General features: G+C 41.3%; 1 protein-coding gene across 3 annotated transcripts in view; it reads left to right on the top strand.

Moving 5' to 3' along the window:
• Pde1c (phosphodiesterase 1C) overlaps positions 1–27,284 on the top strand; it is a 588,396-nt gene that overhangs the window by 288,677 nt on the left and 272,435 nt on the right. Inside the window, exons 1-2 of one of the 3 annotated variants that reach the window (XM_026401541.2) lie at positions 4,554–4,654; positions 24,281–24,307. The exons of the other annotated variants lie outside the window; for them this stretch is intronic. Of the exons in view, the coding sequence (XP_026257326.1) occupies positions 4,554–4,654; positions 24,281–24,307 (128 nt within the window). Of the gene's footprint in view, positions 1–4,553; positions 4,655–24,280; positions 24,308–27,284 lie in introns of those variants that run through there. 3 annotated transcript variants of the gene reach the window in all.

Here is a 27,284-nt window from a genome sequence, read left to right as displayed (position 1 = left end):
TCTATGGACAGTCAGTCCCTTATGGGGCTGGCTCACATCTGGTGTGGGTGACAAGTAGGGGCTGCTGTGCCTGGTGCTACTTTCGATGTCCTAAATGTGTCTTCAGAATTTTCCTCTCAAAGACTTTCTTGCTGATGTCACTGCCAAGTTGTGAAAAATGGATCAAGGGTACAGGCTGGCTTCATGGAGGTCAAAGCAAGAAGTCATACTCTTTCTTGTAGCTGGAAGATGCGGGTTCATGTTGAGACTGTGCTTTGCCTTTTCTGATTTTGTCTATGCTCTTTGTTTGACTTTTTAGCTGGAGTCCTCTTGTGGAGCCCTTGTTATCATTTGTCCTGTGGTTGTCACATGCCCTATGGAAGGTTCCTGGAGAGCTGGCTTCAATGCCACATGTGTCCATGTCACCTCCCACTTAGAACCACCCCTGGCTCTCTAACATCTGTAGGAGAGAACCAAAGATTCCTCTTGACTTCAAGGGGCTGGCTGACCCTTCCAGCATTTTCTTCTTGCTATCCCTACTCATGTGTTTATCTGCAAGTGGATTGCTGTGGATTGCTGGACATCCCAGCCATTTTCATGTTTCCATTCCCCTTTTCCTACCATGTCCTCTTCATGGAGTTATCTGCACCACCCACCTGCCATGTAAGTACCTTCTACTCATTTCACCTTCAAGCTTCAGTTCAAATGTCACTCCCACTATGTAGCCCACTAAGATCCCTTCAGTATTTGTGGCCTCTTTATCTGTGCTCCTGGAGCAGTGCTACTTTCTCTGGTATGTGTCTTTCCCAGTCTTTTTATATGTCTGTAGGGTGGAGGCATAGCAAAGGGAAAAGAACATGAACTTTGCCTTCTGATCAGGGTTTGAAACCTGCTCTGCCATTCATTAGCTATATGTCTTTGCAAAAGTTATCTGACCTTTGAGGCTTCTTCTGCATAAGTGGGCATAATGAGACTTTGCTGAAGTCTTTCCTTGACGATGAAATGAATCAAACTGGGATACGTGTAGCATGGTGCATGGCACGTGATGGTTCTTGATAACTGGTAGGGGTGGTAATTGTTGTTTTGTGATTATTATCAAATCATGAAATTTTGAAAAGATGAAAGGGGCCTGAGCATAATTCTCATGCCTATTCCTTTCCCCCTGTCAGATACTCATCCAGCTTCTCCCTGAACTCTGCTTAGGACAGGGAGCTCACTTTTTAATCTTTTATGATACTTAATACTGGTATTGCTGGTACTTAGGCTAAGTTTCATATGAATATTTGTGAGACTAAGTTGTTGGTTATATGTATGTATACATATATGCATGTATGCATATGTGTATGTATGCAATATCTGAATATATTTAGTGATATTTGACAGTGTGAGATTTCCCTAAGAAAGCTGAGTTAGGAAGTCACAATGGAAATTAACCCTACTGAAAAGTCATGGGTGGCTTTGTGCTTTCTTAGACTTTTCAATTCTGGGTGCTTTTGCATTTGATTTTGGCTTGCCTCCTAGTAGAATGCCAGTAGAATTGTGGCAGGTAGTATTATTGCTATATCAAGCTACTCTATGATGGATAAGGAGAGAACAAATCTTGAGTGACATAAAACCATGGTGCATCTAAAACTTTAATATTTTGCAAACAAAAGGCACTGGGTTTGATTCTCAGCACAACATAATGAATAAAATAAAGTTATCAGAAAGACATTTTCAAATGTGGTTTGGAATCCTGGATTAGGCACAAATAATCCTACATAATTTAAGGTACTTTGGCCTTGGTTCTCTCATCTATAAAGTGGGAGAATTGGGCACTCAGAGATGGGAAAGACAACAGTGGGCAAAGTCTATAACTATTTCCCTTCCTCATTCCACCAGAATACCTTTAGCTTTTTGTTTTGAAGCTGAAGTATGCATTGGGGTCTCTTACAAGGTGTTATTTGAGATAAAATATTCTGTTGCTTAAATGCTTTGAAAACCTAGAAACTAAAAACTGCCGTTGCTGTAAAATAAAGCCAAGATCTATATCTATATCTATATTTATATCTATCTATCTATTTACCAACTTTTTAATACATGCTTAGTTTTAACAACATTTTCTGAAATGAAACAAAATCTTATTTTAGGAACTTTTTATAAAAAAAAAGGTTTATCTTATTTGCTTGATTTCTTTTTCTCTCCAAATTTGCCTTTCTCGGACTTAATCAAAGTCCCACTAACATTAGGAACAAATTATAGGCATAGGACAGGAAGGCAAAGGCCATTCTTTGTCATTCCTTTCTCTCCTGTCATCCCAGGCCCATCCTTGGAGAAACCATGACAGAATACAAGTGTGTATTCAGCACTACTCTATCTTTTCAGCACCCAAGTACCTCCAGAAGAACTAAAAAAAATCAGAAAGGTGTAATGGACACAGGAAACCTTTTTGCCCAGATTCTTTGCACATGTGGAAATCGGCACCTTGTGTGGTGGGGACACATTTGTATAGGATGACATAAGGACCAGAACTCAAACTATGGTTGTCTCTGGTTCAGTTCTCTTTCTATAGGGAACTTCTGGGTCCTTTGGTTTTCTTATTGCAAAATGGAGATAATAATAATATCTGTTTCATAGAGTTGTTGTATTATATGAGTGTGGAACCTTTAGAAGAGCGCTTAGAAGTTTCTGTTATTTGCTATTGTTATTATTACTACACTTCCATATTCTGACAGCAGGCTGCCCAAGATGATAATTTCTTCTTTTCACATTCTATTTCACTGTTCTCAGACTGGGTGACATTGGGTAATTGGTTTTATTCAGATAAATGAACTCCACATTGATATATTTATTGGCTACATTCAGTGAAGATGTACGTAATTCCAGAACACCTTTAGGGACTGACTTTTATGGAGTGACTTAAGTCTATGGAGGTGAGTGGGCAAGTCACTTTTGATCCAGCAGTTCTCATATCCAGGTTTCAGGTACTTTCTCTACCAGAATATATAGAGCCAGCCACTTCATTACTCTCACCTCCAATGACTGGGAAGTAAGTGATAACTACGAAATGAGTGACCATTTAGAATTTAGACACTACCATTGTATTCCTTTGTAAAGGTCAAATGAATGGAACTTGACTTGCCCAATGATGGAAACCTAGTGCTCACTTTTACCTTTAACTTGCTTTTGAGAAGTAAGCAAATATCTAATAGAGAAAGAATGCTGGAAAAGTGGCTGAAAGAAATTTTACCTGACAGTGAAGAAAATGAATGTATACAGAGTGTTGCACTCTGAATCTCAGGATCCATGAGTCCCAAGTTCCTTGTTTGAAGTGGCAGTGGCCTTACCCACAAAGGGAGCTTGGTGACCAGTTCTGTGATGTCAGGGCTGCACTCAGTTTGCAGCCCCCAATCCCACACATAGTCCCATTCTTAAGTGAGTTGTTTTACTGACTTTGTGAATGACCTAGGGGAACAAGTAATGGTCCACAGCAGCTCAACCAAAAGCCACCCCCCCCACCCCATGTGGCATTTATATTCCGAATTTCTCTCAGCTGGGATTATAGATCCTTTATTTTCCAGAGTGGGGACGGGGGTGGGGGAGTGGGAGAGATTCCCATGAGCTAGAAAACAGGACCTGTGAAGGGAAGAAAGCTCCAGGCAGAAACTCCAGGGAACCTCGCCGCTGCTGTGCACTCTTCCCCAGCCCTCTGGGAGGATAGAGACTTTCCTTCCCTAAGATTTGCGCGCGGAACTCTGTCCTTTATGTTGTGCGGGATCCAAGAGCCATAGACACTGCGCGGCTGGGGATAGTGGTGGCAGTGGGCCGCCCTGCGGGGGCGGGTGTGCTGGCCGGAGGCTGGTGCCCAGGGAGCGTGTGGCCTGCAGACAGCGGTGCGGCGCGCCCCTCCCTCCGCGCCCAAGCGGTGCCAGCGCCAACGCCAACCCCAGCGCGCTGACAGACGACTTTTCTCACTTGTCAGTTTTCTCGCTTGTCAGCAGAGCTGCTGGTAAGTGAGAGAAAACAGAGAGGGGGCGCAACGACTTCGAGGTGGGGGAGAGAGGGGCTGGGGGGGGGGGGCTCGGGGCGGAGCCCGGGGGCGAGGCCCGGGGTCAGACCACCCGCCCGCACCAGCTCCCCTCAGCTCATCCCGACTCCTCTCTCCCCTGCTCACTTTCTCTCTTCTGCTCCCCGACTTCCTCCCCACCCAATTCTCCCTTTCTCCTCCAAAGCCTTCAGCTGCTACCGTGATCGCTTCTGTGGCTTTGTTTAGCCCGGGGAAAAGAATCTGAATAAGCCTGAGGTGCTTCCTCCTGGAGCAGGAGGAGCACAATCCCCATGTCTATCCCTGGGCAATAGCTCCGGATCATGGCTGGTTTCCGCAGCTGCCTCCCGGGCACACCTGGGGTCAGAATCGCCCGCGATCTGAGCCTGCTCTAAGCGGGGTCTGGGGGGCGCAGACGCGGGAGCGCACCCAAAAAGTGCCAGGCGAACGCGTGCCGCGCCCAGCTGGGGATCGCTGGCCGGGCCAGAAAGGAGACTGGGAAGGGACAGCCCGAACTCTCTCCGCCTCACCCCCAGCCGAACCTGCAGTTATGGAGTCCCCAACCAAGGAGATTGAAGAATTCGAGAGCAACTCTCTGAAATACCTTCAACCGGAACAGATTGAGAAAATCTGGCTTCGGCTCCGAGGACTGTAAGTAAACCTATTTACTTCTCTTTCCCTATTTCCCTTCATCCATCCTTATTTTCTCGCACAACTAGAAGCATATACTTATCCCCTTTCTGCATGTACCTTTAAATCCAACCCTAAAAGTTCCACAACTGCCTCTCTGTTAATTAAAGTCACTGCTACCTTTCTTCTAACGCAGGGAGGGTTGTCTTTTTTTAAAAGACTCCTTGTTATTTCCAAATCTCTCCTTTTTGGGGGAAGAGGATATGTCCTTAGATGAGCACAATTGGTATCGAGGGGCTTCCCGCTCTTTTGCCTTAGGGAGGAAAGTTTGGGGACCTTGCTCAGGGACATTTATTCAAACAGTTTTCCCTGCAAACTGCTTTGAGCACCTTGGCGGGTGGTCTAAGAACTCACCAACAGTTCACATTCAACATATATTCTGGTTGTTGGATTCTCTTCTCTTATGGCTCTTTCCAGCTCAGTTTAGTTTCATATATATATATATATATATATATATATATATATATATATATATATATATATATATAAAATATTTCTGGCAGAAAAGCTCTTACTAGAAAGAAGGGCCATTATGGAGAAAAGTGGGGGGTCAGAAGCATTATTGAGTTTCCTAACAATATCCGAAGATCAAAAAAAGGTATTTGCCTTTCATTTGGTGACCAACATGGTAGATGGATCGATGGGAAGAGATCTCTGAATTTCAGTCACTTATTGGATTCTGGTTTTGGACACTGAGAAGAGGTGACCTGAAAATCGTGTGTGTGTGTGTGTGTGTGTGTGTGTGTGTGTGTGTGTGTAATAATTCATAAACAATGAACTTCTGGTCACTTTAGTTCTAAAGCTGCAGTGATGGTTGTACATTTCCAGTTTGCTTCTCAGTTGACCAGGCAGCTCCCAAAGACCCCTTCCATGAATACTATATATTCATTTTAGCACCTATTTGGCACCAGAGACCTAGTGTGGTTTAAAAAGTCATTTTTCTCTAAACATGTTCCACAGACTTTCTGTTCCTACCAAGGCAGTGGTGGGAAAACCAGCTCTTTGCTATTTTGTTTTGCTGCCATTATTGTTTTTGAAAGCGTGACACACAGCAAAACGAAACAAATAAAGGAGATGCTGATCTAAGGTGGCTTGTCTTGGGATGACCACATCCCAATGCAATATAAGGGGTCCTCATTGAAAGGAGTGATTTATAAGAGTCATTCCGTCAGTAATCTAAGTGAGCTTCATTGCCATTGGCCCCATGGGAAACCTTACCAAATAATTTGATTTTGACTTGTGTGGCCACAAGTAGAAGTGGTAAACTTATTTGGAAGTCTTGTCTCTCTGGCTGGCAGGCTCTTCTCACAGTTTAGGTGTCTGCAGCACTTTCAGAGCTGTGTTTACAGTAAGCTCATGTTCAGTGTTGTGAACATTACATCCAATTTTACCGTGCTGCACACAGAAAGTCAGTTCTGTTTACAAAGTCTGGGTGTGAAGTGTACGATGTGAAAGTGTGGTCAGCCTCGCCTTAGAGGGACTCATATCCACACACCCAGGCACTGCTTCTCTTGCTTAACATTCCACGAAGTCACTCAGGCTAGCAAAACTGAGGTGAGAACTTGTGCAAGAAAGCATTTATCACTTACACCACTCTGTCTTGTAGCTTTCTCAGTTTCCTATCTGTTAGGCTTTTCTCCCCAGCGTGTTGTGGAGTGATGAAGTCACACTTTCATTTTCTAGTCTCTCCTATTGACCCAGAATCTGGTGCCTTTGAACATGAAAGGCGTGGATTGCCTCTTCCCCCAAAGTGTTTTGGAACCCCTCTCGCTGTCCTCCCTCCTGGAATAAGCTGCTCAACAACAATCTTTGACATCTTTAACTTGACTTTCTAATTTAGAAGGGTATATTATTATCTGTTATTATAATACATTTTTTCCTGCTACAATGACTCTACTACTATTCTTACTATCATTTTTTTTTTTTAATGCAAAGCAATGGTGCTGGAATCAGTTGCTAAGGACTCCAAAAGCCAAAGCACATGCTCATTTATACAACTGGGAATAACACTTCAGAGGTCCATGAAATAGAAACCCTTAGGAGAAGGAAGGGAGTGTGTATGTATGTGTGTATTTGTCCACACAACAGATTGTCAGCAAGAGAAAGGGAGCTGCTCTTTCAATATTTTAGAAAGAGCCAGTAGCTAGTACAATTGGATTTTCATATCAATTTATTATCGTGACACTTTATTGGAAGGGTTTTATATGTGACCACAGATGGTCAGGAATTCAGTTCAATTGGTCCGAAAGCATATGAGTTTGGGACATGATCACCTCATGCTTGGATTGTTCAATGGTGTCACTTCTCCTTGCTGGAGTCTCCCCTATTTAATCTGTTGTTGAATTTTATCTCTTCCATTAGGGTGAAAGTTTTACAGGACAGATGCTTTATGTGCCTTAATCCTGCTGTGTCTTTAACAGTGTTTGGTACTCAATCAAAAGGTGCTGAAGGAAACATACGGATTCTGATGTGAACTTTTTAATATGCAAAATGAAGATGAATATATATTTGAGTCAGCCTATGAGGCTTAAAACCTATCAACCCTGGTTGACAGAGAACAGGTTTTATTAGTGTCATCTAAACTGGTATGAGAACTGGGAAGATGTGACAAAGCCATGACCCAGGGCTGGATCCTGTTGGCATATTTACTGAGGTTCGCTCTACCCTCTCCTCATAACTTCCTTTTCTGCACTGGGGAGGCTTAGTCTCTATCAGCAGCAAGAGGATTTCTATGGTTATCATCTGCAAGGAATCTACAGTGCAGGAAATACAGGGGATGACTCCCTATCTATTCCAATTCCACCAGTCTCCCTGCTTTATCTGCCTCGGACTTCTCCCGATCTGAATACTGTAGAGTTTATTGATTCGTCTTGCACATTATTTTTCTCCCTTGACAAAATATTAGCTCCTTGAGTTTTTTTTTTTAAATCTTGATCTGCTTTGCTCACTGGTTTATGCTTGATGCTTGGTGTATAGTGAATTCCCAACACTTATATGAAACCTAGAGCTATTTCACATGTTTTTTGAGGAAAGAAACAAGAAACATTCTTAACCCAGCATTGTGGCATTACCAACATATGAATAGTGTGTGAATATTGGAAATCTGATTCTTAAGCACTGTCTACCCCAGCTGAGATGATAACAGCCTGCAAGCCTAGGTGTTTACAACTACGTGGATTCCTCTGGTTTTCCAATGAGGTGCTAATGCAGGGAGGCCAACTGTGATGTGATGTGCAGTTCCACCAGCTCTGATACCCAGGTTCACAATACTTTAAGTCAGAAGGGAACAAATACTGCTCACCTGAGCTTTTTGAAGTCAGTCTGTCAGGGGGTGTTGCTCTCTCTCCTCCTGAGAGCAGCTTCATTTCACTTTTTTGTGAACTTATAATTGTGTCCCATGGGCTGTTGTTATATTTCTCTTCTCTGTAAGAGTGGGTAGAATTTTTAAGAGCTCCTCCTAATTGCATTGTTGGCAATGGGCATTCTTTATACCCTGATAATGTGGGGGAAGCCTCAGGGGTTTGAGCAAGAGGGTCTTGACTTGTGCCTTGGGTCCTGACCAAGAGTGTTTCTGTTGCTGCTTGCTGCAAGATGACAAAAAGTTGTTCCTATGTTTGTGTGTGTGTGTGTTGTGTGTGTGTGTGTGTGTGTGTGTGTGTGTATATACACACACACACTGGAGGATAGGTTTAATGTATTCCTTGGCATTTATTGTCATTAATTATAATTATGACAATAAATGTTGCCATTTATTCATTTTGCCCAAATATGAAGTAGTCAGTGGAATAAATTTTATGCTTATACAGTGCTCTGTGAAGGAGATAATTTTTCACATTATTTAAAGTAATATTATGAGTATGTAATAGGTATAACAGCAGGTGCATGACGGCTAGATTAGTGGACTGGAGCAACTATTTTTGTCTACCCAGCAACCCTTCCCCACCTACTATGGTAACAGATCTTGCTCCCCGATTGTACCTTGAGCCCTGTCACAGGGAACAGAACCCAATCAGGAACATCCTTCCTTGACATTTCTGTCCTGGCCATGGGAGATTGATGCTTTCTGCTTCTTCTGGACTTGGTGCCTCCCATTAGATATGTTTCCCATTGTCTTCGTGAAGACAGTGAACAACCCTCAAAGAGAAGTACAGGTGAGAAGATGGAGTGGGAACCCCTGGGTTGGCTCCCAAGCACCCAGTTCCTGCAGATGTTTCTCTGATTTTTTTTTTTTTTTTTTTTGGCTAAACCAGCTGCCTGAGTCAGTCAGTCAGACTGTTTTTGCTTAGGCTGTTGTTTTCCTTTCTCTGAAGTAGTCTTAACTAAAACCCCTGATGTACATAGAACTTAAGTGGCTCTTTCAAACTATACAGTAAAGATGTGTATTGAGGGGTGTCCTAGGCAAAAACACCTGTATTTTTGGCTTTGAGATTTTATTTAAACATTCTTAATCTTTATTTCATTTCTATTCACCTGAATTCTTAAATAGTGTAATTGATGTTCAGTCAACATGAGGCTTCTCTTTCACTCTCTTTTTTAATTTAGTACTAGATATTGAACCTAGGGGCACTGAACCACAGTGTACCACATCCATAATCTTTTTTATCTTTTATGTTGAGACAAGGTCTTGCTAAATTTCTTAGGGCCTCACTAAGTTCCTGAAGCTGGCTTTGAACTTGCCATCTCCTGCCTCAGCCTCCCCAGCTGCTAGAATTACAGGTGAGGTTTCTCAATTAACATTTAATGAGTATGTGTTATGTGCCAGTCACTTGGTGAGGCCTGGGTATGTAAAAGTTGGGAAGATGCCTAGCTGACCTTTAGCGGTTCATAGGCTAGGGGGAAAGACTGACATGAATACCCAGAGGGAATGAATAGAAATACAGAGGTGCAGGGGGAGCTACTTCTGCCTGGGAAGAGTCCTTAAAGACATCTCCTCACGTGTACTTCTCTTTGAGGGTTGCTTATTGTCTTCACTAAGATTACTTTTCATTGATGCCAGCCTCTTTGCAAAGATACAAGGAAGGTTTATGCAAAGATGTGGGGAAAACACAGAATCATCTACATGGCCCAGAATAAACCAGCTCAGAGTGCTGAACTGTTTTCATGGACCATTAGAAAAGCTGTTTATTCTTCTAAGGACATGACTTGAGTCCTAGTGAGCTTCTTTACGCTCATTTTTCATTAATAATTCCCAAAGGACAGGATATATTTGGGTCTCTTTGCTGACATCTACTAGACAGACCACCCACGTCAGCATTGAAGCAGTTGGTCCCTGGACTGGTCAAGGTAATAGAGTGAATTCCTCCTATAAATCAATTCACAAAATCTTTGTTATTTTCCTCTAAAGATTCCAATGTGGCCTCTTTTTAACAGCTTTTGCAATAATAGTAAGGGATAGATAGAAGTTATGAATGGTGAGAACAGTGTGTGCTAAGGTGTAAAGGCTTGAGAAACCCTGGCACACCAGGGGGGAAGGGAGAGAGGACACTGGAGAGGAAGGCATGGGCAGGGAGTGACACATGGAGTTTTTAAAACTTATTTTTCATTTTGCTCAAAATTAAACACGTTCAGAAAGGAGGTGGCTATTTGAGCACATTTTACTATCCAACAAAAAAGTGTTATGTTCTAGGTTTTTCCCTTTTAAAGCTTCTCCTGAAATCTTTTGCTTTTTTTTTTTTAAGGATATATTTTATCCTTTCAGTTATTAGGACTTTTTGAAAGATTTTAGGCTGGAGAATAACAAGATGAGATTTGAATTTTAGGATCATAGTTCTGGATGAAGTGTAGAAAACAGACTAGAGATGCGAGTGGGCCCTGGAGACCAGTTGGAGAAGATGCCTGAATTGAGGAGTGTACTTGAAACAAGAATTGACCAAACTTAGATTTGGAACACACACACACACACACACACACACACACACACACACACACAAAGTTGTCTCCAAGTTTGTTTTGGCTTGGACATGTCAGTGATTTTGGTGCCATTTGCCTTGCTAGGGACTGTGGAGAGAACAGCAGGCTTGGATAAAGCAGAATGGTAAGTTTGGGCACAGACATGTTGACCTGGTAAACTTGGAGTGTCCTGGTAGCTGTGGGTGACAGCCATCTGGAACTTCTGAGAGGCCTTTGGCCTGGAGCTGTGGAACTGACAGTCCTAGTTCTGAGCTAAAGTCTTGCAAGTGGGACCCAAAGTAGAGGGGAATGACCTGAGTGTCCCCCAAAAGCCATTCCAAAAGAATAATTTTAAAAATTGTTGTTTATTTTCCTAATTAAATAAGTATTTTCCTAATTAATTAATTAATCATTAATACACTAAATATATGATATTATCATACATTTAGTATATTATCATATATTTAGTGTATTAATAGGTCATCACCCTACTCTCCCATTTAATTGGGAATATCAACACATTTTTATTAGGTGCCTCTTATATACCACTTATTAAGAGCTTTGAAGGAATATAAAAGTACCAGGAGTCAATCCTTGCCTTCAGGAAACTTAAGAATCTAGTTAAGGAGGTGAGAGAATTCTTATGCATGTGAAGATTAAAAACAGCAATAAAAGATAATAACTAATGCTAAGTGAGAGACAGTGACACCACACTCAGGTTGGGTTTAGGGAAGTTAATATTTGTGTTTGAGAGACTGACTTTCAGTCTTTCTCTTCCTAATAAAATCAAGTTAAGTTTCTCTGAAATGCATTCTCAATTTACAACAAAGGGCAGAAAATGATGACTATAATAAAAAGAGGGTAACTAGATTGTCACATTTAGAGTTAAATTTTCTTTACTTGAATATGAATGCAGTTTAATAGCACATCATCACTTCTTATCACTTGGCTGTTTTAATAACTTATTAGCTAATTATAACTCAGTATTTGGCAGCTATGTGCTTATTATTTTGGCCAAATTTTACACATGACTCCGTTGGTTGGAAAGCAGCCCTAGGCAGAGAGGTTTCTGCATTTCCAATTCTAGATTTCTGTCTTTAATTTTGTTTGGCTCATAGAAAACTTTCTTCAGTTCCCATTGCTCTATATGAAGGGAAACTGCTTCTGTGATTTAACCTTCTGGCCTTTTTAGAACCAACTAAGATAATTGTTAAATATGAGACACATAAAACAGTCTGTGATAGCTTTGAGAATGTCATTAATGATTTCTCATTAGTAATAAGAAATGAATTCTACAACAAATGGAACAATGAGTTTGGAGAAAGTGTACTATATCCATGTAAAACATTGGTATTCTTCAGCTTTCTATTGGAGTGCACTCTTTATTCCTCTCGACAGCCGTTATTAAACAAAATAAGTGAATCTTAATGAGTGCAATGTGAAATGTTACTACATTGTGAAATTATGAAAGAGCTTAAGAGAGTAATTCAAATTGAAAATTATGAATAGTGACTTTTATTTATATATTTGAATGAATGTGCACACATCTATATGCAGTGAGCTCAATTATCACTCATTCACTTAGCAAACATTGTTCTAGCACTTACTCTGTGCCTGAAATGTGCTAGGTTCTCAGGATGTATTGAGAAATGAGACAAAAGCTCTCTCTCAGGAAGTGTCCAGTTTACAACTAGAAGCAAATTTTAAACAATATTTCCACCAATAATCATTTATTGTGATGTGTGACACACAGACATACAGGATACTGTGAAAACTTATAAAGAGAAGGCCCAAACCTGGTTCAAAATTCAGGTTAATCTTAAATCTCACCTTTGAAGGGTAAGATTTAAGGTTAGATATGAAGACTAAGTACATAGTACTTTAAAAATCAGGAAAGAGTGTTCTAGGGTACTCAAGACAGGAAGGAATATGATCCTCTGAGAAAAAAGAAATAAGGCCAGTGGCCTCAGCATAGAGAATAAGGAGACCTCAGGCAGGAGACACAGCTGGAGAGGGACCAGATTCTGCCTCATTGCACCAGGGTCCTGAGTTTCCCAGGAAGCCATTGTTTGTAGGGATGGATTTGAGGACTTTAGGGGAAGTAGGCCCAATAGGACTTGGATATAGTGGATGAGAAAATAAGGTGTGATCTAAAATCCAGGTTTTAGCTTGAATCCCCAGGTGCTGTTGACTTAGATCAAGGTCACCAAGGGGCACAAGTTTGCAGGTTTGGCTGTGGGTGTGGTAGAATCATGATGAGTTATTTGGATATGCTGAATATTAGAGACCTGCAGGAGCACACCCCCGAGGGAGATACAGTGAAGCATGAGCAATTGGGTAAATGGACCTGCAGATCAGAGGAAAGGTCTGGGTTAGAGATATAATGTTTAAAGCCACAAAGAAGGAAGGAAAAAAATCTCTGTGTGTGTGTGTGTGTGTGTGTGTGTGTGTGAGTGAGTGATGCTGAATAAATAAATATTACTATGAATCTCACATGTTGAAAGCATACAGTTTAGCCTGACAGCCTAAATATCAGGGAGGTGCTAGGAGACCAGAAGTTTACATGTATTTTCTCACTGGCATTTGCTTGTTCAAGATAATGGGAAAGCCCAGCTAGTAATTACAGTACATAGCTTTGTTGAGGCTCTTATGTTGACTTCTTCGTGTAATGCCCAGCACAATGAAGGCTTGGCACAGAGACAGCAGCCTGGAGTGAGTGGGATCCTTCTCAGCATTCTAAGGGCAGAAATAGGCTGTTACCAAGAAAGCCCAAAAGAGATGAGACCCTCATCAGGCACTTCTGGGAGGTACAGGGCAGGAGCTGGGCAGCTGAGACCTGAAGCCCAGAGCCCAGGACAATGTAGAGGGGTGTGGTAAAGCTTGGCTAGGTGGAAACTCTCTGAACCCGGAAAATCAGGTTTGTCCAGATTCCAAATAACCAAAATCCTTAAATAATGTGGACATTTCCTACTCTCTGGAAATACACTTAGTAAATATGGTAGTAAGGATTAATATATTTTTTAATGTTATTGCTTTTTTATAATATTTTTATTTATTTTTTATGTGATGCTGAGTATCGAACCTAGTGCCTTATACATGCTAGGCATGTGCTCTACCACTGAGCTACAGCCCCAGCCCAAGATGAATCTTTGAAAGCTACTTCCAAATGTGTTTTAGGAGTGGTTTAAATTCAGATTAATACCGCCCACCCCACCACCTCTTTTCTCTACCTCTGTGATTCTTGCCTCAGAATTATTCTGAGGGGTTCTATAATACCTTCAAATTAAGATCCATAAAATAGATTTTATTTTGTACTCTATACTGTTCTAGGGAGTCATTACTGGAAATCCTGTCCGCTCACTGTGAGAAACTAAACATTTTAATTAATAAGGTCTCATGTAACTCATTTGTGAAATGTAAGGATTGATGATCAGAAATGGAGCATCATAAATGTTTAAAACTGCCATTCTGTCTATGGAACAACTAGCTGAAATTGGTAATTGTTAGACGAAAACGAAAGAATTGTTCAAAGCACCCATTGCTGAGAGCTTTGGCATAATTTCAGTGCAAGTAACTACTTTAGCTCAGGAAAATTCAGTTCCAATGCTCATTTGATATCATTTGGTGGAGGAGCTCAAAATGGGTCCAAGGAATACATCTGCTAGTCCCCCCTCCTCCTGCCCTGTGTCTTGAACAATGGCTTCATTTTGTCTTATTTATTTATTTATTCATCTATTTATTTATTTATTTTTGGTACTGGGGATTGAGCCCGGCACTTAACCACAGAGCTACATCTCCAGCCCTTTTTATATTTTATATAGAGACAAGAATGTTGCTGAGTTGCTTAGAGCCTGACTAAGTTGTTGAGGCTGGCCTCAAACTTACAATCCTCCTGTCTCAGGCTCCCAAGCTGCTAGGATTATAGGCATGTGCCATCATGCCCAGCTCCTCATTTTGTCATATTTATATTGTTTTAGATTTACATAAGTGCTCAGAGAGCCTTATGCAGAAGATGATACTATGAGACAGGATTTTAGAGGAAACAGGGAAGCCCTTTGCTTCCAGGGAGCTGTGACATTAACTGGAATTCACCTGGAAGTTTCAGTGACCAACAGCTGCTTTCTGGGCCAGGAGCAGGTTTTGCTGAGCGTTGGTAGGAATGGCCTATGGGTCGAGAGAGGGAAGGAGTGCTAGTTACTGCAGTGGACAGGAAAGGCTTAGGAAAAAATTGAACTGTCACTGAAGTTCAACTTGGCAGAAGATAACAGTTTTTATTCTGGCTGATTCTACATGGAGAAAAACAAAGCAGAGAATTGAAGCAACTCTGAATAATTCAATGAAGACAAACAAACCAGCCAACCTACTAAGCCGCCTTTAATTACAGGGATATGAATGAAGAGTGAGGTTTGGTTGTAAGCCTTTGGATTTTATCCCCACTTTGGCAGCGCTGTCACAGATATTAAGAGAGATTTTTGTTTTCAGCCTTTCTCATTGATGTTTATTTAAATAAGAGCTGGGCTCCCAGGAAGGAGGTCACCGACATCTTTTCCATTCCCACCCACACAGATTTGCTGTATTTATACCACAGCAAGTGGTTGTAAATGCATGAATAGAGGAATAAATCATTTATGCAAAAAACGTACTACTTGAACTTCAATAAGCGTGACATTTACTTTCTATTTTCTTTCTCTGAAAACCTTTCCATTTCCCGCCCCCTTGGTCCCACCGATTAGCTCACTGCCTGGATTTAAGCAATGGATTTTTAGCTGGAGGGCAAAGTAACGGTGTTTGAGCTGCTCAAGACACCTTGTTTTCCAAGGGAAGATTTCAGCTTTCTGTGGGGAGGGATCCTATTTGGGGGCCTCTTAGACAGTAATCCAAGTACCGGAATTTTTAATCCAGGCTCAGGCAAGAAACAGGCATGACAAAAAGTCTTGGATTTCGGTGTCTGGCCAGCTGTTAGCAGGCAGATGAGGGGCTGGGGAGGGAGAACTAGGTAGAGCCAGGTTTGCTTGAGGAGTATGGGGCGGGGGGGCAAGGAAGGGGCCATAGGACACAGCCACAGTGTGGATTTGCTGTGAGTTGGTAAGGTTTCAGAAGGCGTCTCCTGTGGGCTTGTTTGGTTTGGATTAGGTTACCATCTCCTCGAAGGCTCACTTGCCCCTGCCCACAATTACTAGATAGACACCTACTCCCAGGAGTGAGTAGAAAACTGATGGTTTTATTTACACCTCTGATTCTGATTAGCATTCTCCTTTTTTTTTCCTGTTCACTCTCCTGAACCCCAAACCACACTGACAAAAGACATCTTTCATTTGGTTTTGATCTCTTCACTTCTGGCTAAATCCATTAATATTTTGTGTCTTTGGGGGATCTCTGTCCCTGAATAGGGGCATCCTTTTCTATGAAGGCTCAGAGAGAGGGTAGGAGGCCCTAACATAATTTTCCCCAATAGAAGTCCTGGCAGAAAAATCCCCTTGAAGATTTAAACAAAAACCTCTTCCTTAATGATTGAAGTGTTCCAGGTGAAAATGAGTTTATATCATTTCATTGCTTTTAAAAATTTATTTTTCCAACCTTGGATCTTTGACTGAGCAGGAAAATAGAATCATCATGCACATGGTATTTCATTTTGTTAAGAAATGTTTGAGCTAGTAGAGAGGAGGTTATTTTTATCTATTATCTTTTTCCCTGCCCCTAAATATTCTGGTAGGAAGGTGTCAGGAGATCAAAAGTTTGTATGTATTTTCTTATTGGCATTTATTGTGCAAAATATTGGAAAAAGCAGCAAACAATCAGTATGTACATATATCTTTATAACTCTAAGTTTTAACATGCATCACAGAAAGGAAATCACCAGAAAGAAAAGTAAATGTAAAGACCTCCCATTCTCAGCAACCTGGAGATTAGTTTATGTAAGATGGATTTGGTAGAAGTTTCTAGACATATCCAGTCTACACTGTGCATGCCAATGAAAAATAAAACCTGAGGATCAGATGATCATTCTGATCCTGGCTCCTTTCATGGTTATTTGTGTTTTTTTTTCTCCATCCACTTTCCCACAAGTGAGATGTCAATGATCAGCCTCGTGAGAACATGTAGTTAGCTACATAAGTGTTGTCTCCTTTGTCTCCGAGTCTGTCCTCAGCCTCCTCCTTTCCCTCAAGGGAACTGAGAGCTGACACTCAAGATTTCCACAGCTGTCTGACTGTGTGTCAGCAGCTGGGTGGTCTCTGTGGGCAAAGATGGAGATAGGATTCTCTCTGGTGGGAAAGGGTACACAGGGTACACAGAAGGCCGAGTCTTTCTGTGTGTATGCAGTTATTTCCTGTCCCATCTCCCATACACAAAAGTCTTCTTATGCCCAACTGGGAGGTGTCTTGCTGTCAACCTGAAGCAGAGCCTGAGTTTTGGTTTCTCAAAGCCAGCTCACTAGAATATTAAGCCTATTTATAAACCTCATTATTGCAGCACCCATATGGCTCTTGCTAAAAGATACTCACTTTGAAAAAGGGAAAGACTGCCAGGCGCTTCATAATTTAGCATCAGTGTTTGGTCGACTCTCACTTACTCAGGCCACTAGAAACATTTCCCAAATCATCTGCTTGACTTTGAAGCACTTGATTTTCATCTGACTGCAGGTGCTCCCAGTGGTTTGGAAAGTCCTAGCTACCAGAGTCCCTTAAAAGCATCCTTATTCTTACCTTCCTGTTGGTTCTTTTTTTTTTTTTTTTCTCTGCTAGTTGCTCCTCTGACCCAGGCAGCTCTGTCCTTGCTGTGGAATTACCCCTTAGCCTTGCTTAGTTTCATCCTTTCTTTCCTTGATGGGGGCCAGGAGAGATAAGGTGAAGTTCAGGATCATGAAGTTCTCCTAGACGACAGAGCCAAGAAGAGCTTTGGGAAACCTTTAAAAATTTTGGGGGTCAGTTCTCCTTGCTCCTGTCTTAGGATCCACTTGTCAGAATGTGACCCACTGGATGTAAATGGGCTGAAGCCTTCAAGGGGAGGTTTTGGAGCTCAATTTCCCTGTTCTGTACACAGGTGTTCGTCCACACACACACACACACACACACACATACACACGCACGCGCACACGCACGCACACACACACACAATTTGATACTTCCTGGACAAGCCACAGTTCTGTTGAATCACTCCAGACTTAAACAGACATTGATTTTCAGTGAAGACCAGCAGTCTTTTAATTTACTTAAGAGGTAAATGAGTGTGGATCAATCAATAATTCCAGGAGTAGCACAGGAGAGCCATGCGCTGAGTTCCTGCCGAGAATACGTAGGATGCTGTGTAAGCAGTATGCTAAGCTCGGCGCTTAGAGTTATCGATAAAAGCATTTTTGTTAAAAACAATTTTTGGTATTTCTAAGAATAATTGAGTTCTTCAGTTCGTCAACCCCCAGTTTTATTTTCTTCTCTTCTACCTTCTGAGCAGTGGCCCAGCTTTGCCATTAGAGGAAAGTGTGTGGCAGTACTAGGTTAGCTGGGACCCGTGTAGGAACAGAGTCAGGGTGGACAGGCTTCAGGGTCCTGTGGGCCTGAGGAAAGCCAGACAGGGTTTTAGCTTATTCTCCTCTGAATGGGACTGAGATTAGACCCTGCTTTCTTTGTGGTTCAACTGTTCCAAGATAAGGAGAATTAGGAGTCAACAGTTTTTGTATTTTAGAAAAGCAATCTTCAACTTTTTTCTTGACTTTTTAAATCACTGAAAGGCTGTTTTTTTCAAATAAAATTTGAAAAAATGGATTGAGTTATAATACCATTATTATTTATGTACTACCATTGTTATTAATGCAGTACTGGGCCCTTTCTTGAACACTTACTGAACGCCTAGTTTTGTGCTAAATGCTTTATGGTCCTCATCACACTGAACTTCCCATTAGTATATGAAGTGGGTATTATTGTTACCCAGATTTGTTTAGAGGAGGAAACTGATGATGAAGAAAGTAATTTACATTGGTAAAGGTCGCACAGCTTATTGGACACGTTAAATTGGAGAAGAGATTAAGCTCAGGCACATTATTTTAAGCACTATATGTAATGCCTCTCTTTTAAATAAAACAAAAACAGAAAAACAAATGGAATTCCATTTGTGCACCATGAATGTGTATGTGTCTGTATATAAGAAAGAGAAAAAAAGAAAAGGAGAGAGAGAGAAAAGAGCCCATTTTGGTGGATAGTTTGCAGAAAGCACTGTCATGGACCTCCTCTGAGGTGCTGTGCTGGGCCTGGCCTCCAGGAGACAAGCTGCCTCCTGCAGCATGAGCCGGGCTCTCTCCATCCTCCACAGGGCTGCCAGGTTAGGCGGGTCCCGGAGCACAGCAGTTCCTGGACATGCTCTGCTTTCCATATCAGCTCAGTCTAGCAACACGAGTCTTGAGATTTGTGCTGTCTTATTTCCAATTTCAAAAAAAAATTGTAAATTTAAAGTTAGCTTGAAAAACAAACCAAAAGCAATCTCTTTATATTTTTCAGGTAGTGAGTCAGGGATAAATTCTGTTCTTAAAAAAAAAACAAAAGGCCAAGAATAAACTGGGTTTCTCTTCTGGCTCGTTTCCTGCATTTGGATGGGAAGAATCCAGTCTGCTTTATTGTTATTGGTTTTGTTTGTTTTGTCTAGTATCTAAGTTTCCTCCTGAAATCTTTGGACTTCTTGGCATCATTTCCTCAATTTTCTTTGAAGGCTTCAGTACTTGCATTCTGTTTCAGAAACTTTAAGATTCTATATTCTTAGGCAAATGACAAACCTTCTCTGGGCCTCACTTCCATCAAGTGTGAAGTGGGTTAAAACCTCCTAGGCTTTACAGAGGGTCGAGTGAGCTAATTTCCCTGCCAGGCATGGAGCAGAAGAGGCTCAACAGCTGGGCGCTCCCAGCTCTCTCATTCATTGCCTTTCTCATCAAGGCTATGGTAGATAGCTTTATTTTACTTAGTAATGTAGATGGCAGCTGCAAATAATTCATTTATTTACTTAGTAAATCATCACTGAACAGAAGGATAATAGACAAAGAGAAAGCATTTTTAAAAAATAAATGTCTTGCTAAGATTATTCATTCATTTAACAACAATGTATTGAGCAGCTGCCATTTGCCACACGCTCCATGTTAGGAGTGTAAGGGAGAAACACTAGCAGATAGTGGACAAGCCGTCATTTTTGCCATTAGTGTAACATTATTGACACCATAAGGAGTCACAAGTGCAAAGATGATAAGGGGAATCTTTACAATGTGTGTGGCCAAGAACACAATTATGGAGGTGGGGAGTGTGAGTCCCTTTCCCTGAGTTTTTCAAATGCACAACTCATACTTTTTTATTTGTTCTTTTTAGATATACATGAGAGTAGAGTGTATTTTGACATACATATATGGAGTATAACTTATTCTAATTAGGATCCCATTCTTGAGGCATGACCTGTATTTTGACACATGTGGATAGCAGCTGCAAATAATTCATTTATTTAGCATATATATGTGTACATATATCTGTTCTGTATACATACATACACACCTACGTGTGTGTGTATGTGTGTGTGTGTGTGTGTGTGTGTGTGTGTGTTTGCCAATCATGTGCCAGTTGATGTACAAGCCCTCTGGGACACATACAGAGATCCATCTGATGGGATTCCTAATGCAAAAGGGCTTAGAAGTTTTAGAATGCCCCTCACATGGTGTGGTCGTCAGCTTTTTATCACTATGATAAAAACCTGAGGAAAAAAAACTTAGAGGAAGAAAGATGTATTTTGGCTCATGGTTTCAGAGATATCACTTCATGGTTTGCTGACTCCATTCCTTTATGGCCTGAGCTGAGGCATAACATTAAAGTGGGGTAGAGTAAAGACAGATCCTCAGCTCATGGCAGCCAGGAAGTAGTGAGAGAAAGAGAAAGAGACCCGAGACAAGATATAGTCCCCAAAGGCACACCTCTGCTGAGCTGCTGTTTTCAATCATGCCCCAACTGCCTATAATTTCTACTACCTGACAGTCATCCATTCAGCCATCAATGGATTAATCCACTGATAAGATCAGTTGATCCCATCACTTTCCAAAGCCTCACTTCTGCGGCTTGCTGCACTGGAGACCAAGCCTTCAACACACGAGATCCAAACCTGAGACACTCAAGATCCAAACCTAAGACATGGCAGGTATGACACTTGGTGAATTTCATACCTATCTCAATCTAAGGTCATTCCATCCTTTTATAGATAGAGAAACCAAAGCTTGATTTATCACAGAGTTGCATGAGGTCTCCCAGTTGGGAGGGTGAAGTTGGGTCTTGAACCATGTCTATGACCCTCCAGAGCCCTGCTGCCTCTCCATGTAGTCATAGTGAGAAGATGTGGTGCAGTGGAGTAGGGTGTGTGCTAGGTGTTAGCCTGTTGTTGGAGCACAGAAGAGGGGTGCACAAAAGAGGCCACCTCTCCCCCACAGATATTGTCTTTGGTTAAAAGTATAAATTTCTCACTTTTCCTGATTAACACTGTCTTTACACTTTTCAGCTTTATTTGTTGCTATTCCTCTGAAGTTTCCCCTGCTTGTTGGATTGTTTCCTTGTTGAAATCTTACCCATCCGTCAAGATTACCTCTTCTGCAAATTTTCCTTGAGCTATTTCTTGTGTGTTTTTTTGTTATAACAAAATAAGACTTAAGGTGCATGCCATAACTTTCTAGAATTCAAATTCTTTCACAGAGTGGATCTTTTGGAGTTATGAGGATGAGCCATGTTTAAGTGCTTATTACAAGTAGGTGTTGAAAATGAAGCTATTCTTATTTTTGTTCCTCTTTGGTTCTTTCAGCACTCCCAGCAGTGCCTTTGTATGGTGCTTGGGAAATGCTGGAAAAATTCTTTGGGAGCCAGGAGTAGAGGTTGTCTTCTTCTAATCTCTGAAGATATCTTCTGCTGATAGAATCAGTTGACATTCTAACTAGAGGCCAAGGGCACCATTCTGGCCTGACTACCCTCTTGCCCTTTGGTCCTTCAACACTCTTGATGTTTTTTTTTTCCAGCCTTACCAGAGGTTCTTTAGCTTAGTTTATTGGACTGTGGTGAAGGGTGCGGATCGTACCACAGTGCATGTGCTTTGTGCTTGCACATAAGAACTGTGTTTGTGATTCCTGCCTGGAGAGGGTAAGATATCAGTGTGACAGGATTCAGGAGAGAGAGAGAGAGAGAGAGAGAGAGAGAGAGAGAGAGAGAGAGAGAGAGAGAGAGAGAGAGAGAGAGGAGCTCATTTATCTCAGTTTTAGGAGAGAGAAAAAGGCACTGTTTTAGACACTGGCATGTAGAAGGGAGCCACATAAAGAACCTGCCCTTGGAAAACTGATGCTCAGATGAATTATCTCATTTATTTCTCATAATAAGATCCCAAGAGAAGTGCTCTGATCATTCCCACTTTACAGATAAAGAAATTAAGGTTCAGAGAGGTTGAATAACTGTTCCAACATTATAGATTTAATTGCCAGAGCCAAGATTGGTAGTGTGTTAGCCTTCTGTTTCTGTGATCAAAGTACCTGATGAGAACAAGAACAAGAGAGAAAAGTTCAGTTTTGGCTCATGGTTCCATTTCTCGGCCGGAGGTAAGGTGGAACATTATGGTACAACATATGACAAAGGAAAGTTATTCAGCTCATGGCACCTGGGAAGGAAAGAGAGAGATCAAGATCATGCAGATGTATGCAGAGAGAGAGAAAGGGTGGAGGAGGGAGGCAGGGAGTGGTAGAGTCCAAAGCCATGTCCCCAGTGACCTAATTCCTCCAGCCATGCACTACTTGCCTGTAGTTACCACCAATAGTCCATCCAAATAATTAATTCATCAAATGGATTAATCCAATGTAGAGAATTCAATTCAATCTTTATTGAATTTAATAATTGAACCTTCTGATCTATTGGAATATTGGAATATTGCCCAACACATGAACTCTTAGGAGGACATTTTTAGGTCCAAACCATAATGGGTCATTTGTTCTACAGCCCAAGCCTTAACCACTGGTTTAGTGAACCTTCCTACCTGTATTTTCCTATATATGTGTATATCTCTATATGTGACTTTGTATGGTGCTTGGAAAATGCTGAGAAAATTCTTTGGAAGCCAGGAGCAAAGGTTGTCTTCTTCTAATCTCAGAAGATATCCTCTGCTGATAAATCAGTTGGGATTCTAAGTAGAAGCCAAGGACACTGTTCTGGCCTGACATAGAATATGTATATTTATGCATAGTTTTAGATATTTTTCTAATCATGATCATGATACTCATTCCTTAAAGAAAATTTTAAAACTTCATAAAAGTAGAAATGAGATCCATTAACCCAGTGTCTTGGTATTATGTTAATGTTCTAGTTTGTTTCCTTTCAGAGAAATAGATATCAATACATATATGGCGAAGCCTGTGCATGGTAGGGTCTGTTTTGCATGCTGGTTTCTTTACCTAATACCTAACTTAATGCCGAACATGCTTTTGATTTAACAGAGATGTAACAGGCCATAGTGATTTTGAACCTGAAGCCTCTGTGCTTTTCTTTGTTTGATTTAAAACACATGATATATGGTTCCAATTAGCAAGTGAGTGGCGTGTATTCTAGGTGCAGTGACTATAATGGGCAGGCAGATGTGGAACTAAGAACAACAGGGAAGAACTCCCTGGAGATGCTTCAAGGAGATTTATCTTCCTTTCCTATCTCTTCCCTTCCTCTAATCCACCGAGAGCTTGTTAGCACTCTTTTGTGCGTCTGCCCAGTCGACAAAACATATGAAGAACATCTGGACAGGGTCAACATACCTTTGTGGCCATTTTCCCTCAAATGCCACTCTGACCTAGGTGAAATAGTCAGGGCCGATGAGACTATCTGCATTGCTGCGTCAAGAAGCCCAAAGCATAAGAGCTTTGCTAAAGACTAACTGACGATGTCAGTGGCAGAGGTGGGCTAGACCTGGGCCTCTTCTGCTTCCCAGGGCAGTGCCCTATGGGGTCACTAGCAAGTTCCTAACTTTGCTTCCACCATTTCCTTCTAGATTTTTTTTCTCATTTTACCCTTCTCCACTTCTTTGAAGACCTTATATCTGATCTCATGGTTTGGTTGCATGATTACTTGTTTATATTTTAAAAAGTTCATCTTGGGGTTAGGAGTGTAGCTCAGAGGTAGGGTGCATGCTTGAGGCCCTGGGTTCTATATCTACAACCCCCCCTCCCAATATTTTTTTTAAAAGGGACCATAACACTCGATGATGTGGATAATACCAACAATAGTGAAGAGATAAAATAATTATTGACCACTTAATAAGTTCCAGTCAAAATAAATGTTTTACAAGCCTCTGCCTATTTACTCTGCCACCACCCCATGAGTCTTGTAGATGGAAGGGCTGAGATTGGAATCTGGATCTTGTTGTCTTTAAGCTCAACCTCAACCAACATGCCACAGTGCCCTTCAAAGGGGGCTGGAAGAGCATAGGAGCAGAGCCATTGGGCTCTTGATGCTATTTTTCACTACTAAGGCTAAAGTTATATACAGCTGATCATAGTGTAACACAGCAACCCCAAACTTTTAACTAGGCTTTGAAACCTAGTTCCCCCTTTACTGAGGGAACCCCTAGAGGTATTGATCTCAGTACCCATCCCTCACTCAAGCTTTCCCTTACTCCCACTACCTGCCATAAGCCCTTTTCTGATGTGTATTTGTGCTTCTTTTCCTACAGGAGGAAATATAAGAAAACGTCCCAGAGGTAAGAGTATCTTTCTGAAAATGGGGAGCTTTGCGGGCAGGGTTAGCTGAGTCATTGGTGGCACAGCTCTTGGTAAATATGGCTCATATTTGATTGGAATTGTAATAAACAGTGTCTTGGTTCCTTCTCAGTGAATTGTTTGCTTTATCTCGTGATCGCTACTACTGCTGTAATTAAAAATTGGTTGCAGGCACCTAGCGCAGCACAGTAGGGGTGGATCACTGCCCACGGGAGTGGATCCCGTGGATCCAGAAGCTGGCTACAGCTGTGCCATCTAGTGAGTCGACTAAAACCTTGACCCTGGTTGGTGGGGGCTATTGAGCTAATGGCAGAGGTACCAGTTCCTTTAAGGGCAATGCTGGTGTACTGATTGGACTGTGGGAAGGTAATTTGAAGTAGAATACCATCTATCCTCCCCTTCATGTCCCCATTGCATGGAAGAGGGGATGTATACAGATGAAGCCTGGCCTGGCTCTACGCTGTGCCTTGAAGATCCTTTGGTATGAGGAGTCTTGAAGGGATCAGGTGGACACTGGCTCTGACCCATGGGGCTATTAAACTTTGGACTTGTGTCTTTTGTATTTATAGTTCCAAAATGACTTACCAGGTGTGTGGAGTCTTGGCTCCAAAGAGGAACCCATTTTTCTGTGTGTATGTGATTTCAAGTCCCTGTTACTGCCCTTTGCTGGTGTTTGCTGATTTGGAGGAGCACGGTGCATGCGCATAGGCTGCGGCCATGGGCAGGGCGGGTGGGGTTCCGGTTCCCAAAGAGAATAATGAAATGAGATTAGGAAATATCAGGTGCATCATGGTGGAATTTTTTTCCTGGTTCATGGGCTTTATTTTTTGATTAAATACATTTAAAGTATACAATATGATGCTTTGATAATCATAGTAAAATAATTATTATAGTCAAGCAAATCAACGTATCTATCATCTCCCCTATTTCATTTGTTGGTTCATCTTGCATATACTTTGCTTTTTACGATGATTCATTTTCATAAATTTAACTGGACAATAATGGCATTTAAGGCCTCTAGGATGAACTCTTATTTTCCCAGCATCATCTCTTGCAACTTTCAGTGTCACTCTTTGTCCTCTAAACATGAACTATGAACTTCCAGCCAAGTTTTGCTTCCAAAGGTCCCGATGATCACAAATGCTTTCTTAGGAAGAGCTTTAGTAAACTTGTGGTCAGTGTACTTCTCTGAAGCTTTCCTGAGTGAGGGGGACAAGATATTAATTCAGCACTCCCTGGGATACCAGAGTAGATAGGCATGGCCTGTTGGGATAACACATTGGGTTTTCTCAAAATGCTGTGCTGATTCTTCCAGTGTCTTTTCATGTGCTGTTCCCTTTTCCCCACCTGACCCTTCGTTAATACTCTGATGTCTGTCTTTTGTATGCTCTTGTGAGCCCTCATCTTTTTATCTTTCCTTCCTGACTAATGGTGGGCAACATGTATACTGTGCCTTCTGGGGTTTGCTTTGACTGCCATAGAGCTCGGTGTATAGTAGCCCCTGAGTAAATGTTGTTGAATGTATGATACTAACTGCTTTTCTTACTGAACTTTTAAATTGATTTTTTACCCCAGACTATTGGTAATGGCATCAGGGAGAAGTGCCACAACTATATTACACAAAACTTGGTACTGAGTCAATTAAAATATAAACCAAACTATTGTTCTGTAATATATAGGCTCCCTATTTTATGTACCAGATAGCATCATGTGATTCTTCCCAGGGCTTTTCCAGGAAGTCTGAATGAATTCTGGAAGAGACAGAATTGGAATGACATGATCTCACGAAAAAAATTTCACAAGAGTACTGTTTTATAATTAATATATTTAATGAAAATCATGTTCTAGCATCAGCCACTCTAGTCTTGGTGGCCTCTCATTAAGAAGAAGCTTTTGGAATATAAATAATGCAAGTGACAAAATATTTACTCTGTGTTGTTGAGAAGAGTTTGGAAAGCACGTTGCAAAGAAATAGAATTGCTTAGGCTTGTTGTTTGCCAAGCATTGGAAGCCCACGATCCAGATTAAAACAAGACCAAACCAAAAAGCACTGATGCAGTTCAAAATGTGCCAATACCTTTCAACAGTGGCATTTTTGCATGACGTTTTCTAATGATGATCATCTCCTGGGGTAGAGATTCCTGTGTCCTATGGTTTCCAAATAAAGTCGATAGTCCAAAGGAGTGCTATGATAATTTAGTATTTAACGTAAAGCACATGAGATATTGGGAGGAAAATGAATGAAAACTTTGAAGGCTTCCTGGAGGTTGCTATACTTTTCTAAATATAGTCAGCTTATACAGATGGCTAGACAGTTCTGTCTTGTTCAGGTTCGTTGAACTCACGGTCATAATTGCATGTGAACCACTGAGCAGGATGTAAATTAATCACTCAGATTAGAGGGTACAATGGTCTTCAGGAGTAAAAGGTAATTTATCATCTTTACATGTAGGTAACCTGAGGTACAAGGCACTTCAGAGTTGCCTCAATTTTCTTTCAATGTGAGATAAAGAGACAGGTGAGAGGGAGTTTTACAAGAGCTGCTCAAACCTGTCAAGGTTAAAATTACTATGTTGACTTTTTTGAAAGCATATCTGAGGTGAATGCTGTTTTCATTTTTATGATATCATAAGAAAAACACCAGACTGCCCGCTTCATTGAAAGTAATTTAAAATGCAAATTAATAAAGGATCAGTTTGACCTCTTTTTAATATTTTTTCATAAGAAATAGATTCATACTCTGTGAGTATATCATTGAATAATAATAAAAAAATCTCCAACTTAGTGGCTTCAAACCACCATTTTATTTTGCTGGCAGTTTTATGGGTCAGGAATTCAGGAAGGTCTTGGAGGGGTGGTTTGAATGTGATCCAACTGGTGACAGCTGGGGCTGCTGGGGACGGAGGAGTTACTTCCAAAACAGTGTGTTCATTCACATCAGGGCCCTTGGGGCTCCAT

Source organism: Urocitellus parryii, chromosome 3 (assembly GCF_045843805.1).
Source record: "Urocitellus parryii isolate mUroPar1 chromosome 3, mUroPar1.hap1, whole genome shotgun sequence".
NCBI lineage: Eukaryota > Metazoa > Chordata > Mammalia > Rodentia > Sciuridae > Urocitellus > Urocitellus parryii.
Note: the sequence above shows the minus strand (reverse complement) of the source record. Positions and strands in the feature narration are given on the sequence as shown.